The sequence below is a fragment of the Ischnura elegans genome, assembly GCF_921293095.1.
Source record: "Ischnura elegans chromosome 13 unlocalized genomic scaffold, ioIscEleg1.1 SUPER_13_unloc_4, whole genome shotgun sequence".
Taxonomy (NCBI): domain Eukaryota; kingdom Metazoa; phylum Arthropoda; class Insecta; order Odonata; family Coenagrionidae; genus Ischnura; species Ischnura elegans.
Window position 1 is genome coordinate 9,882,218 of NW_025791660.1, and position 16,969 is coordinate 9,899,186.

Sequence of the window (16,969 nt, forward strand, 5' to 3'; positions counted from 1 at the left end):
ACGCACAAACTGCATACTTCCTTTGAGACTTTGATTTCTTCCCAGCTGCTGGAATTGTCTTAAGGAAATCAATTATTGTGAGTCTTGGTACTAATTTGTGTAATGAGTGACGGCCACGTTCAAACAATTCGTATGACATTGGATATTTCAAAAATATTATCTCGCCCAATGGCACGCGAAATGATAAGTCAAATTTTTATACGTGTTTTTCCTGTGAACAACGTATGAATTTAGGACCGCCTCTTTCAATAGTCTCCTAAATAACTTCATACATCACTTGTAATGGCGTTTTCTTTCCATTACGTACGAATGCAATAACAGGTCCTTGAAATTCACCCCACCAATGATTTTACTATAGCCGTACACACAAACAGACTTCCGAGTCTCTTTTTTGCCTTTCAATACTATTCCCATTTCATAGGATCCCCAATTATAAAAAAATGCCACACACAGGAAGTACACCCGATGAGAATTTCAGCACACTGCCTGAACGAACACCACACAGCATGAATGACTCTGGTAGACTGAAGCTCGTGGTTTAGAAGCTCCCTCAAGAGAAAAGAAAATATCTCGAAGGGGCCCTGGTATACGCTGACTGTTTAGATGGAATCTTATCTTCGTTGATTACTGTCCAGAAAAAAAATAAATGCAGAGCGAAGCACATGGCCCCTTCGCTTAGGACTAACGAGGCGGACCAAACACACTTGGGGCTCGAGGTGACGACAAACAAGGAGAAGACGCAGAGATGGCATTGAACTTAGAAGATACCGTATCTCAAACTAAAGTAGCTGACCCTTCTAGACGTCTCTCAAGCAGAATAGGCGGAAGTTTTCATGATAGAACAGCTGAAAGAAGGCGATGAGTTTTTGGACCGAAGTCGTCAAGGTGCTGGTTTAAAACGGAATTTTATCGAAGCATTTTTAAAAAATCTTCAAGGCATAAAACCGCTATAAATATTTTATTGGAAAGGAAAAACATTTCTTCAAAAGATAGAGCAATTGTTTTAATTTAACATACAATATCTGGCGGAGAAAAGATATTATAAACAGTAGGTCAGGAAGCGTACTGGGTACGCATGACGGCGTTGAGGGGTTAATAAATCATTAGGCATTCCCATCTTGAGGCCTCAGTCAAGAATTTCGACCGTAAACCGTGTTCCAAATCTCAATATTGTAATTATGGAGGCACCAATGAAAAACAATATATTCCATGTAGTATGTCAGTAATACTGCCTATTTCTTTGCATTGTTTATTTTGTTGATGAGTAAGCCTAAGTATCATTATTCTTGTTTTCATACGTTTATATAATTTTAAACAGCCTCCTGCCTGTCTTGATGAAAAATTTTAAAGTATATTTAGCATATCCACCAGTTTTAAGTGTAAGATAGACACAAAAAATAAGGGTGATTGCTAACATTACAGTACATTCATTGCGGAGGCTGTACATAGGAACCAAATATTAAAGGATGCCTCAGAGAAAGACATCGAGCTGGCCATCTCTTTGTTGCACCGTCACCCTTTTAGTCGCCTTCTGCGACAAGCAGGGATACTGTTGGACTTTCTAGTCCCCCATTCCCAGGGAATGCTTTCCTAATGAGAACGAACAAGAACTTGCAACAATCAGAACCAAGTCTATTGTGCTTTCATCATGTTTGCTTATTCGTAATCCAATGTCAAAAATAATTCACAAAGTAAGATACATCTACATCTACATCTACATAATACCCTGCGAGCCACCTCTAGGGTGTTTGGCAGGGGGTGATCAATCACCAGCATGCAGCATGCATTTGGACTCCCACATGCACACCACACCGTCCAAAAAACGTCCCGTATAATAACAAGCTATACTACTATATGCTGTTAGAAATAGAATAGAAATTCAGAAACATGCTTTTAGTTTTACATAGGTTAGTAGGCTACACTACAAGTCATGCAATCTATTTACGAGGTCTATTGCTGCCGTTATAATCTCTTATTGATCGAGGAAAAAATGACATTCGGAATCTGTCTGTTCTGCAATCTATCTCTCTTATTTTATTTATATGATCTGATCTTCCGTAGTACGTTGGCGTCCGCAAGATATGGTTAACTTCGTCAGAAAAGACACTGCTCTTGAATTTATCTAAAAGGTTTAGTCTATTTTTCAATCTACGGTCCGACAGAGATTCCCATCCGAGTTTATCTAAGAGGTCAGTTACACTAACAAGACTATCGTAACGACCTTTCACATACCTAGCAGCTCTCCTTTGCACGCGTTCTAACTCTGTTATTAAGCCTTTTTCATGAGGGTCCCAAACACTGGCAGCGTATTCCAAATGTGGTCTAACGAGCGAAAAGTAGCTAATTTCTCTCACTTTGTCGTCGCACTTTCCTAATATTCTTTTAACAAAACCCATTTTACGATTAGCTTGACCGGTTATTTCTCGAATATGTTTATTCCACGATAGATCATTATTGAGTCTAACCCCTAGATATTTCACGGATTCAATTGCCTTTAACTGGGTGCCCCGAATGATATAGTTACGCTGTAGGGAGTTATTCTTCTTCCAGAAATTCATTACGACGCATTTTTCCAAATTTAATTCTAACTGCCAAGCATCGCACCAAGCTTGGATAGCAGCAACGTCATTCGTTAGTTCATCTATATCTTTGCTGGAACGGATTTCTCTGTAAACTACAGCGTCGTCTGCAAATAATCGTAACTTACTCTGCACTACTTCGCCAATGTCGTTTATATAAAGAAGGAATAGGAGTGGGCCAATGACACTACCCTGAGGAACGCCAGAAGTGACTCTAACCTCATTGTAGACTGCACCGTCTAATACTACTCTTTGGACGCGGTCGCTCAAAAATTCTCTAATCCAGGAAATGACATCTTCGTCTAGACCAAAAGATTTCAGTTTTATCATTAACTTTCCGTGGGATACTTTATCAAATGCCTTTTTGAAATCAAGAAAAATCGCGTCTACTGGAATGTTGTCTTCCCCGGAGACTAAAATATCGTGGGCGAAAAGCGCTAACTGAGTTTCGCACGATCTGCTTTTCCTGAATCCATGTTGAGTTCCCATTAATAAGTTTTGCGCGTCTAGGTGTTTCATTACCGAGCTGACTACGATGTGTTCAAGGACTTTGCAAGAGATGGACGTTAAAGATATCGGCCTGTAATTAGATGGCTGTTCCTTGTCTCCACTTTTAAATATAGGCGTTACATTAGCGATTTTCCAGTCATAAGGTACTTCGTGTTGCTTGATGGATTTACTGAATATTAACTGCAAGTAATGGGCAATTTCTGAGGCTAGTTCTTTATATACGCGAGAAGGGATTTCGTCTGGACCAGGTGATTTATTTGGACTAAGCGATTTCAATATATTTTCTATTCCGAGCGTACTAATGTCAATAGGTGGCATCTTATCTATACAGGGATTGTCATCGGTCTCGGGTGAGTTTTCGGAAGGCTCCGTGAACACGCTCTTAAAGTAGGAATTTAATAAATTGGCTTTATCGTAGCTGCTTGTCAACACATCTCCATTGTCGTTTCTCAGCGAACATACGGTAGATCGTTTACCTTGAACTTCCCTAACATATGACCAAAATGCTTTCGGGTTATCCTGTAACTGCTCTACTAGTGTTTTTCTTTTAAAATTCGTGAACGCATTCCTGAACGCTTCCTTCGTGGCGGCTTTAGTCATCCTATATTTTTTAGTTATTAGCTCGCGTTCATTAGCGTATAAATCCGTGCTGACTTTTTTCATTTTAGCATGACACGCTCTCTGTCGCCTCAATGATTTTCTCACTTCCGCGTCGTACCATCTCGGTTCGCTTCCTTCTTTTACTATTTTACTAGGGATGTAGCTATTTATTCCCGAAGTTACGAGCGAAAGAAAAGCTTTCCAAGTATTCTCTACATTTAACTTTAATACTGATTCTTGAAACTCGGGGAAAGCTTTTTTCAGATGACTCTTAAACCCATCAAAATCAGCTCCTTTAAATATGAAAACTTTACGCTCTTTTTTTAAGTTTACAGCGGTATTTAGAGAAAACTTTGCAGTTACTACATTATGGTCACTTATTCCTTCGAAAGTGCCAACGTTTATTACCTGATGTGGTATATTTGTCGCTAATAAATCAAGAATATTTTCTCCTCTGTTTGGTGCGGATGCTATTTGAAACAATGAATTAGATGTAAAAGTGTGTAATAAAGCCTCGCAGATCACTTTATCCCTCCCACCAGGAATGAAGCTAAGTCTCCCAATCTATAGAAGGTACGTTGAAATCTCCACCCACAATCAAGTTTCTTTCAGGATACTTGGATGCTACGCTGTTTATTTGATTTTGAAAATCCAACATTGACGTTATATCTGAGGCAGGTGGTCTGTAATACGAACATAATAAAATAGTTTTGAATAAGATACTTTTGCATACTTTTTGAGTAAGATACTTTTGCATAACTGAATCATTTTAATGATTCAGTATGTTGTTTTCTAGTTTTTTTTTTATTATTTCTACAAAAGCACCTAGGTTAATTCAATCTTATAGTAATGGTGACTTATTTTCAGATGCATATGTCACATACAATAATAGATTTGGGGTATGCCACCTCGATACTGTTTCTAGTGCTGGGCCTGTGTCGCCTTAGCCAAAATACCAAAATGTTTTGCCTCAGGTTAGAACAGTGTAAAAAACTGATGTTCCTATAGGAGGGTAGGAGAAGCAGTGTGAACCTAATAGCTATTTAATTATCAATTCAACCATTACATGGTATATTCCGTTGCTGTGCCACTATGTTGTAATAGTAGTTCAACCATTGCTACAGCATCCACCACACAGCCTAGAAGACCCATCTTCAAAGCACTGGATCCAATCATTTAACTCATTTGTGTCACGCAATGCTATGCCTTAGATATACACATTCCCTCCACAAAGTTCAACCACAATCAGCAATCCACTTGAACCAAGAATATACACCTTCATCACTGTAATATCTTACAACTGCCCACGACGAATTTTGAATCAGTGATGGCATTGATAAGGCATTAAAAACGTTGCATGCTAATGAAATGCACTGCAAAAAAGACTGAGGTGTGGGACAGAGTAAGTGAAGTGATTTTTCTCAGATCTAGGCGATAGCAACAAAAATAAAAAAGAACTATAAAATTCGAGGAATCAAGCGAGATGGAGTGGAATTGATTCATAATGAAACACTTACTTGCAATTTTCCACAAAAATAAAATTTTACTACGACTCGAGTTTCAATGATACTACATCATTTTCAAGTAACAACTGAGAGAGGAGAAATGGGGTGGAAGGTCCTCAAGGAGCTGGTTGGAATGGATAGGGGTGCAAGATGTGGGGCGAGGGGGGGAGTGGAAAAACCAGAGGAGGTAAAAAGGTTGGGAATTGAAGGTTTTTTTCGGGGTTAACAAACTTGAACATAGAAATGAATGCATTTGAATACACGTGGCGGTCTTCTTATCTTCGGGTGTTTCCGAGCGCCATCCGTGAATGGTGTGGAAGGGGGGGAAAAGACGTCTTCTGTGCCCGTGGGCTGCCGTGCGGATTAGTAGGGTCTTCGGGGGTGCGTTCTTCTGAGGGCGTGTAGGTGGGGGGCGGGGGGTCGGCGGTTAGGATTCACTGTATGGTTCTTGTGGGATCTCTTTCACGTCGAGTGGGCGACAGGAGGGGGGGAGAAGGGATTTTAACACTTCTGGGAAACACACTATTGGAACTTAATGGCAAGCAAGGGCGATTTTGAAAGGTAGAGGTGGTCATTGAGAAGGGAAACCTGGGAATGTTTATGTTGGTTGATCTCTAATTTTTCCAAGGCGTCTAATTTCCTCCCTTTGATATGTTTATGGAGCACTTTGGTTGTGAAGTTTGGATTGTGGCCGCTCTCAATGATGTGTTTGGCCACCATCGAAGTTGGGTTACTGTGGGCAATGCACTTCCTATGTTCATTAAATCTCGTGTTGAAATCTCTTCCTGTCTGTCCTATATATTGCGCATGGCACTCGCCACACGTAATCTCATAAATACCACTCTGTTTTTCACTTTCGATTAGGTCTTTGTGTTTACACGAGAGTCGGGATAATGTTGTGGGGGTGTAAAAGGAAACTGAATTTTTCCTTAGGGATTTGGTTGGCAATATTGTAGGAGAGATCTTTGATGAAGGGAATTTTGCACCATTTGCGGGGTTCACTTGTCTGCTGTGGGGAGAGAGAGGTGTTGAGGTTCACTGCTTGTTGTAGTCTTTTCTTTGCAAGCAAAGAGTCGATGAGTTCCACACTGTATCCATTGTTAATTGCTATTGACTGGATGGTCAGGAGTTCTTGATGGAAGTGATTATTATTCATAGGGATGTTGATTAATCTATGGATTAGGGAATGAAAACCAGCTAGTTTGTGTGAAATAGGGTGACATGAATCCGCTGGGATGACCTGATCTGTGAAAGTAGGTTTTCTGTATATTGAAAAGACATGGTTTTGTTTTTGAATTTCCACAGACAAATCTAAGAAATTTAATTTTTTGTCAACTTTCAGTTCCATTGTAAACTTTATAGAGTTATGTAGTGAGTTAATGAGCTGCAGAAAACTATCTAGCTGTCTGTTGGTGCCGATCCAGCAGCACAAAATGTCATCGACATATCTGAACCAGTAGAAAATGTTTTGGCAATACTGTGGGTTTGACTTGAATAGTTTTTCTTCTAGGGGGTCCATGAAAATCTCGGCTAATATGGGCGAAAGTGGTGATCCCATGGTTATACCTTCATTTATCTTATAGAATTGTCCGTTAAAGCGGCAATAATTTTGCTCCACACATATTTCCATTAGTTGATATTGCTTTTCTATGATCAGTGGGTGGATGTTTGATTTCGATAGTATTTCTTTGGCTAAGGTGAGTGCTTCACGGGTTGGGACTGAAGGGAATAAGTTTTGAACATCAAAAGAAACTAATTTAGCATTTAAAGGTATAATCATATTCTTAAGTTTTTTTGTCAGAGTAATCGAGTCTTTTATGGCATATTTTGCGGAAAAATTAGTTAGATCACGGAAAATAGTATTCAACTTGAAAGCAAGTTTGTGTGATGGAGCACTGACACCGGACACTATAGGTCTAATAGGGGCGTCTTTTTTATGTAATTTAGGCAAACCATACAATCTTGGTGACAGGGGATTCATGGGGGTAAGAAGGTATTTTTCCCTATCAGTCAACAGGGTTGAGGAGGTGGATAAAGCTTTTTTCACTTGTTTATGAAATTTTTTGGTGGGGTCTTGGGTAAGTAACTCAAAGTTGTTTGCGGATATGAAATCATTGCACTTACTAATGTAGTCCGCTTTGTCCATGATCACGGTTGAGTTTCCTTTGTCAGCTTTGGTGATGAGTTCTTTCTCCTCCATTTCTCGGATGATGCTTTTCAGCGTTGTAACTTCCTTCTTCATCCGGAGGTTGTTGGCTGCTGGAGTCTTAGTTAAGTCCGCTTGGATGGTGTTGGCAATCAGTTCTTTGGTTCCGTAACTCTCACTGCTCAAGGCTACTTCACAGTCGGTGGCAAGGTTCTTGTAGGCTTTTGATGTGGTGGGGACCTCGGGGCTGTACTTTAAACCTTCGTTTAGGATGGCTAGTTTGGAGGCAGAAATTGTTGTTTGTGACAAGTTTACTACTCTGGGGGCAAACTTTTGTGTATCACTGTCTAATTCTTTGTGGCGGAATAGTGGAATATGTTGTTTTTGCTGCATAATAAGGGAATCGAGTTTTTTGTTGATGGTGTGTAGCTTCTTATCACTCGTCACTCTAGTTAGGATTCTTACACGATCGTCGAGCACAATAAATTCCAAATGGTGGAGATTGTGGCACAGTTCTGAATGTCGGAGATGTATGCAGAACCTCATGGCGTCCCGTTTGCGATACCACGACTTCAACTCGTTCTGCACCCACGCTCTCTTCGCGACTTCGATGGCACGGCCGGCTGCTGGTGATGCACAATTGGTCTTGATGGTGACGTATTTTGGGGTGACACGAGCCTTTAACTATTGTGAATGAATTAAATAGACAGTCCTTCACTTCAGCCACCATTTACTGACCTGCTTCAATCTTGCTTCACTCAAATGTCTCTAATAATTCTATCATTGTGTGGTAGTTTAATATGTTGTACTATCACCATGCAACCATTTGCTTTTCAGTTGAATGTGTTCATTTGTTTTATATTCTTCTGTGTTGGCCACGGTCTTAGAAATAGAGTGGTATTGGTGCATGTGGTTTATTAGCTGCATGTATATATTGGGTCTCAAGGTGATGAGACACAAGCAAAAGACAAAGAGAGAGCAGTGAGCTAATAACAAAGACATCTCATGCTAAAGGAGTTGACACCTTTTGACGTCTCACTATCAGAGTAGGCAGCAGTTTTCAAGATACTACAGTTAAAGGAAGGCGTTTACTTTTCAGATCAAATTCGCCAACTCACCAGTGTGAAACCAAAAGTCATGGAAAATTACAAAATAAAATTTTTATAAATAAAATCACAATGAAAATTTATCGGAAAGAAAAAAAAGTTCCTTCAAAAAGCACAGTGTTTTAATTCAAAATAAAAAATATCAATGAGAAAAATTTTGGCATGAAGAAGATCAGTAGGCGTACTGGGTGTACATCACAGTGTTGAGGGGTCAAATATGCCGTATGTGTGACATTTTAATTGAAAAAAATAAATGAACAATCAGGTATGCATTTTCCAGCCATAAGTTGATATCCTTATAATATGCAACACTCCTAAATTCGTAGGAAAGGCTTGAGTGCATAAGATTCAGGATATCCTTGATGTTTCATCAATGGATTTTTGATATGTGTAGCACATCAGCAGTTTATTTTTATAGACATAACGATAAAAATGAAAAAATGCTACATAAAAATACAAAATACCGCTCCTATGACTTCGGGGTCAGAAAATCAAACTACGAATTACTATGTAAATACCTTTTAAAATATGAAAAACATTTCTATGGAAACTAAAGAATCTTAAAAAAATATAACCTCCGTGGCAGGTTATGTATAGTTGGAAACATGAAGAAAACTATTATTACAAAAAAGAAGTATTCTTTGAATCATAATGTTACGGAAGTGTTATCAGAGCTACTCCAAAAGTATTTTAAGGATGTATTTTTTTATTTTCGAATGGGTAAATACCGAAACTCTGTACATATTTGAAATACAAAATAAAATATACACTATAAGCGCTAAGCTTAATAGGAAGGGCCAGGTTCGTAGAAGGCAGAATGAGATGACAAGTCAGACGTCTGGTTCCACATGTTTAATTCACAGAGCAAAGGTACAATCTCCCCTTCTGACATACGGCCACTAGTTGTCACCCTTGTAATATGCAACACTCCTACATTCGCAGGACAGGCTTGAGTGCATAAGATTCAGGATATGCTTCATGTTTTATCAAGGGTTTTTGTAATGTGTAGAACATGGGCGGTTTATTTTTTACAGGCATAACGAGAAAAATGCCACAAAAAATACAAAATGCTACTCCAAATGTATTTTAACCCTAGGAAGACTGAAAAAAAATTATCGCGTAGTAGCCTGACTGGGTCCAATGGACCCTCAAACATTTTTTCCACAATATTATTAGTTTATGATGAATTTAGGCTGAGTTAAGTGATGGTTTCCATATTATTTACTTCCTCAACATATTTCTTCACCACTTTATAATTATTTAGTTATATTGTTGGATGACATTACTGCAGCGAAGCATAATATTATTCCCTCTACCAGAAATGTCACTCCACTTTTACCATTTTTATGTATGTCCATTAGCACAATTACATTAACACAAATTACAAAACGGATTATTTCTCAATGACTAATAAGTCATAGAACAAATTGAATGAAACAAAAGTATGATACATTTACAAATGTTATTAAAAACTGTTATTTTACTACAAGCACTGATTGCATAAAATTTCTGAATGCTCTTGGCATATTTTTTGTGCACATCGTGAAGAGGATGCTCATGCATTTCTATCTATTTTGTAGTTTCACTTACAACACTTATTTTCCTAGGTTGCTGAGGTTATCAAGGACTGTGTCACATTTTCTCTTTCACGATGTAAATTCTTCCTATATTTGGTTTTCTCTTGGATTTCATAAGATTCATGAGATACTACTTTGTTAGGAAACCCTGTAGGCTGTATGGCATTTATAGACGTGAGCTCGGGTGGAATCCCTCGTTTATTTTACCTCATGATCTCTACAATCGCTAAACCTTTGAATAGTAGGCGGTCTACTTTCACATTTTATGTTTCTGGCTGATTAGTCCCTCAACCATGCCTGTAATAATCTTTTCCCTTGACTGACCTCTTGACTTATATTAGAGTCTCTACTTGTGTATACTTGGATATTCCACTTGTATGAATCACTACTACCACTTGAAGCCAAAATTTTAATTTTATTTAAAATTTTAATTCCATACTTTCCTGGTTTTGATGAAACAAACTCTCTAAAGGTACAGCGCCCATGGAACATCAATAACTGTTCGTCAACTGTCATGCAGAACCTTGGCACTTGTGCATATTTCAAGTATTCATTTCACCCATCAAATATCTCTCTAATAGTCTGCAACTTAGTCTGCCTCTGCTTTTCTGTCGCATTATCAAATCGAATAACCCGCAGTATTATTTTGACTCTATAATACTGTTGAATATTGGTCGCCAGTTTAGTTTACTCCAAAGTTGTGAAACATTTTCATTTTTGACTTGTAAAAAAGATAAATACTAGCAGTCCCACAATCTTATTTATTTCAGAGTAATTTTCTTCACTCTACAGAGCTTGAAAAACTGAGTGTCTTTGGTGGTCCATTTTCTAACAACATCAAAGATGTTTGGACGCAAAATTAGCAAAAGTAGGAGACAGAATAAAAATTCCGCACGGCACACAGGATGTGACGCAAAATATTACGCCTTCGCATTCTACCCATTTTAGTGGCATGAGGTTTTGTTTATCACACCTCTTTCAGATTGCGTGAAATAAAATTTTTCTCCAGATAGGAATTCCCCATTTTCGTAATTCTATCATCTTCTCAGCAAGATGAAGAAAAATCGCCCAAGGGTCAGTTCTTCTCTATCCTCATTCAACATTTTAGGCTTCATGTCCACCGGAGTCACTACTACCCTCCTCCTGTCAGCGCTGTATGTTTAGGTGCTGAACACGTCCTTCTGCAATTTTTAGATGAACGCACTCCAAATTTGTGTCACTATTACCAAGCCTGTGGATAAAGTGATGATGAAATTTAACAATTTTTCATTCCAAACCTTATTTAGGTATAAATGGAATAATGGAACATTTTTCGTGTTAGTCCATTGTTGTGAATTGAGGTAAAAATTAGCCAAGCACTGTCTCATATTATGTTTCTGATATCATAAAGCAATTCTAAGAGCTCAATTATTTTACTAGAAAAGCTAATTTTTAGAATTATTATAAACAATGCTTTTTTTATTATTGCCTCAAAAATATCTTGATAGTTATTTTGACTGTAATATCCAAAAGGCGACGCCGATTTCTTAGCTCCTCAGCTACACAGTATACCAATAGTCACTCTATGAATTCAGTCACATCAATACCACACAACACAAAATTTGGTACCACTAAGCATCCTGTAAAGATAGGAATAATAAAATTGCTGTATATAATGGTAGATGAAAATCAATGCACCACTTCATCTAACTTATCCATCAGAAGAGTAAACGATTTGGTAAATGTGGTAAATACTGAAGTAGTACATTAGAATGAACGAGTATATTCTTTTATATAACCCATAAAGGTTTTTCTTACCATGTACGGCATCAAAATGTAATTATGGAATTCAAATTCTTCAATGTCTTCAGTCAGCTAGTTGGAATAAAAGCAAATGTCGGCAGGCAGCAAGACCACTCCTGCTTGCGAGCGTAACTTCTGACTGACCACAACCAAAGCACCTCAGACGCTAGATGGGCGGTCTCACATATTAAATTGACAGATTATGGGACTGAATGTAGATAATCCACACTGTCTATGCGTCAAACCAGAGTAATTTGCAAAAACTACCCATTACGAAACGATGTGGATACATGTTTCTGACCGTATCACTCTAAATGTGACATTGTAAGAGCATATGCAAGGCTTCACACAAATCCATAAAAATTGCCCACTAATTGGTTATTAGTATCGCCTACGACTTTGTTTATAACTACATAAGCATTGAATCTCCAAAAACTACAAAGTAAATAAGAAAATTGCTTATAAGTTGAAATGAATCACCCATAGCATTGAAAATAGTCGACTGGGTCCAATGGACCCAGTCCGTCCACTATGTAACTTTGTAGTATACTATAAAATGTAATGAGCCCATTTTCGTTATTTCTTGCTATGTTTTAGAGGACATACATTTAGGAAAAGTCACGGCGTCAAAATCAGTTTCGTGCATTTTTGACATATTTATAAACTTTCAAAACTACCGACTGGGTCCATTGGACCCAGTCCGTCGTTCTAGGGTTAAATGGAAAACACCAAATACTTTTGACTTGGGGTCAGCAAAACAAAGTACGAATTACTATTTAAATACCTTCAAAAAACAGATTTTGTTTAAATTCAAAATAAAAAATATCTCAATGAGAAAAATGTTTGCATGAAGAAGATCAGTAAGCGTACTGGGAACACATCACAGCGTTGAGGGGTCAAATATGCCGTATGTGTAGCATTTTAATTGAAAAAAAAATAAATGAACAAACAGGTCTGCATTCTCCAGCCACTAGTTGTCATCCTTATAATATGCAACACTCCTATATTCGCAGGAAAGGCTTGAGTGCATAAGATTCAGGATATGCTTGATGTTTTATCAATGGTTTTTTGTTATTAGTAGCACATCAGTGGTTTATTTTTACAGACATAACAAGAAAAATGCTACAAAAAATACAAAATACCGCTCTAAATGTATTATGAATGGAGAATACCTAATAATTTTGCCATGGGGGTCAGAAAAACAAAGTACACATTACTATTTCAATTCCTTAAAAAAAATACTGGATTTTTTTTTATTCAAAATAAAATATCTCAATGAGAAATTTTTTCCTTGAAGAAGATCAGTCAGTGTACTGGGTACGCATCACAGCATTGAGGAATCAAATAGGTGCATATAACATTTAATTGAAAAAAAATATACATGTACAAACGGGCCCGCAATTTCCAGCCACGAGTGATCATCCTTATGAAACGCAACACTTAAATTTTTAGGCCAGACTGGACTGCATAGCATTCAGGATATTCTCGGTATTTTATCATGGGTTTTTGTAATGTGCAGAAAATCAGTGGTTTATTTTTTACAGTCGCAATGAGAAAAATGTATGTACAGTCGAAAACCTTGATAAATAGGAGGTCAAAAGATCGGCCTCATTTTCTCGCTTCTGGAGGGTTCTTTCTCACACCGATTTTCTAAAATAAAATAAATAATAATAGGTATCTAATAATAAATGATACATATAATATAATAATAAATTTAACAGATATCATGACTTTCTTAGACAGACAAAACTTCCTCCATGACTGTAAGCATGGATTCCAAAAAGGTAGATATTGAGAAACACAGCTCACGCTCTTTCTTCAAGACATCATAAAATCTGATGAATCAAAAAGACAAGCTGACGCACTATTTCTAGATTTTAAGAAAGCTTTCGACACTGTACCACGCAACAAACTTTTATGCAAATGACAGTTATGCGGATTTAACAAGACAGTTGTAAACTGGAAACGCGACTTTCTCAGAGATTATAAACAAAAAGTAGTTCATGACAGAATTAGCACTGATATTGTCAAACTTTCATCAGGTGTTCCACAAGGAAGCGTAATCGGCCCCCTGTTGTTTATTATATACATTAATGATCTCTGCTCCTGCATTAGCAGTAAAATATGTTTATTTGCTGACAACGCTGTCATCTATTGCCAAATTAGTGATCACTCTGACTATGAAATTCCATCATCGACTTAAAAAATGTTCATTTGTAGAGCCAAGAGTGGGAACTCGAAATTAATCTGAGCAAATGCATGGCAGTACATTTCTTGTGGAATTCGTCCAACTCTAACCATGTTTATGCAGTGGCTGGTATTAACATAAAGGCAACAGGTGAAGTGAGAAGTCTCCATCGTATTTGGCATTTATTTCCTTACATTAAATGCTTGAATAAAGTCAGAAATATGTCGTGTTTGGTCTTATTCTTCTTTTACATTATGCGCACATTACTAATATTTCAATCTAATAAAGGTGTAATATCAATTGCCTAAAGTCATTGTGTGACAGCTTTTGGGCTAGCAGATAACTCATGCAGAAGTTGACCTCCAGAAATGGGGAACTTCGAATCAGATAAGCAGAAAAAGGTCAGTGTGGAGAAAGAGGGAAGAGCGAAACATGATTCTATTATTCTCCTGTAACCAGATATTTTCTTTTGAAGCTTTTGATTTATGATCTTCGTAATACGAACCCTGCGCAAGCTGGGGCCGTTTTGATTTTGGAGGGGAGGAAAGCGTCGGAGAAGCGTCGGGCCGATGACTGATGGATGGAGGGGGTAGCTGATTTTGGGAATTGTGCCACACAGTTACTATCTCATGGCACTGAGGTTCTCCTGGTGGGGGAAACTGGGGATTTTCCGATTTTTTCCGATGTATTTCGTCAACTTGCCTAAAACAGCACTGCATGCACTAATTGACTAGAGTTCTCTACATTGTCTGAGTAAACTACCAACGATGTACGTGCGACAGTGTATGGTGCAAAATTCAAAGCATTCACGATTTTAGCTGTAGCATAATTAATCGAGATCTCGTATATGGAATACTTTCTAGCATTTGAGTATTCGCGGATGCTGTTCGCACATCTCTACAAAAAGGTTTATCTCCTGAGTGTTTTTGCATGTGATTGGTGAGAGAAGAACTCGAAGTGAAAGACTTACTGCAAATATTGCATGTAAACGGTCTCTTGTCTGTGTGTGTGCATGCAAGTACTCGATGAGACTTTCTTTCCTAATTAAAGATTAAGTGATAACATGAAAAAGATTTCTATCATGTGTGCGTATGCATGTGTTGGATGAGTTTGTCCTTTCTGGGGAAAGTCTTTGCACAATAATTGCAAGAAAAAGGCTCCTCTCCTGTGTGTACACGCGAGTGTTCAACGAGTGTGTCCTTTCTAATGAAAGTCTTTGCGCAATAATTGCACGAAAAAGGCTTCTCCCCTGTGTGGGTATGCATGTGTTGGACGAGGTTCTTTTTTCTATTGTAAGCCTTTGAGCAATAATTGCACGAAAAGGGCTTCTCCCCTGTGTGTGCACGCAAGTGTGGGATGAGATTCTCCTTTCTACTGAAAGCCTTTGCACAATAATTGCAAGAAAAAGGCTTCTCTCCTGAGTGTACACGCGAGTGTTGGATGAGTTTCGCCTTACTAGCGAAAGCCTTCGCGCAATAATTGCACGAAAAGGGCTTCTCCCCCGTATGTGTGCGCAAATGCATCTTGAGGTTGCATTTAAGAGAGAAAGACTTCATGCAATCACTACATGAAAAAGGCTTCTCTGCCGTGTGCCTGCGCATGTGTTGAGTAATGTTAGACTTCGAGGCAAAAGACTCGCTGCAAATCTCGCATGTAAACGGTCTCTTGCCTGTGTGAACAAGCGAGTGTTTAATGAGATTGTACTTTCCAGTGAAAGTCTTTGCGCAATAATTGCAAGAAAAAGGCTTCTCCCCTGTGTGTACACGTGAGTGTAGAATGAGATTCTCCTTTTTAGTGAAAGCCTTTGTGCAATAATTGCACGAAAAGGGCTTCTCCCCCGTGTGGGTGCGCAAATGCCTCATGAGGTTGCCTTTATAAGAGAAAGACTTCATGCAATCACTACACGAAAAAGGCTTCTCATCCGTATGTGTGCGCAAGTGTTTAGTTATGCGAGACTTCGAAGCGAAAGACTTGCTGCAGATCGTACACGGATAACGTTTTCTTTCTTTGTGCGAACGCATGTGATTGCTAAGACCACTCCTCAGCGGGAACGACTTGTTGCAGACGCTGCAATTGAAAGGTCCTCCTTTTGCGCCTCCTAGCATGTCATTTCTGAGGTTTCTCGCGCAAGGGGTGGTGGACTCTGAGGACATATTCTGCGTGTATGGTTTCCCATCCCCATCAGAACTTCCCACTCGTTCCGCAGTTTTCCTCTCTCCAATTCCACCACAGATTTCTAACACAGGCGCATTTACTTTTTGCATCGCCCCTCGTCTTTTCCTTTTCAATCCCGTCGATGTCTCAGAGGTGGACGACTCACGAGAATCATTACTTTCTTCTCTTGATGCGGGGACTGTGAAAGACTCATCTTTTCCCATGGATGATTCATCATTAGGATCCAAATTGCTGGTACCAGAATGAATTCCCATGTGTTTGATCAGATCGTCATTGGTGTTGAACCCATATCTGCAGTGGGAGCAATAATATAACTTTTCGTTTGAATTTTTACCATTTCTAGGATTTTTGATGAAGCAATAACTCATCACTTTCTTGTTTTCCATTTCTGCCTCAATGCCACTTCTTCTGTTTTCACCGACTCTGATCAACCTAAGGCTACCTGTGATATTTGGTGCATCCCTTCTATCCCCAACAACAGTCATTGTGGCTCCATTTCCACTGTTTCTAGATGCTGGAATGTGTTTCATATAACTGTGTCCATCATCAGGAATTGAGTTAGGCAGTACCTTGTCAGCATGATGAGCAATGTCTTCTTTCAAATCTTTATCCATCACATTCGTTCCATCCCCACATGGGGATGCCACAGTCTTGGATTGAATGTGTGTCACTGAGGCTGATGAACCAATACAATCATCGTTAAGGTCAATCCATACATTTCTTTCTGCCAGCAGGTGTGAAGTTGGTGTTGTTTCTACCAGCACTTGGTCAGGAGTTGACAGCCCTAGAAAAGAAAATCAT

At 38.6% G+C, this 16,969-nt stretch overlaps 1 protein-coding gene across 1 annotated transcript; it reads right to left on the bottom strand.

Moving 5' to 3' along the window:
- Positions 1 to 15,054: 15,054 nt before the first annotated feature.
- Positions 15,055 to 16,540, bottom strand: LOC124173317 (zinc finger protein OZF-like). Its single transcript, XM_046552836.1, has one exon. The coding sequence runs from the start codon at positions 16,534 to 16,536 to the stop codon at positions 15,073 to 15,075; it is 1,464 nt and encodes a 487-aa protein (XP_046408792.1). The 5' UTR covers positions 16,537 to 16,540; the 3' UTR covers positions 15,055 to 15,072.
- Positions 16,541 to 16,969: the final 429 nt, after the last annotated feature.

What these genes read in the sequence shown, in the direction of transcription:
- LOC124173317 (XM_046552836.1), bottom strand. Translation starts at nt 16,536, where the DNA reads ATGAGTTATTGCTTCATCAAAAATCCTAGAAATGGTAAAAATTCAAAC.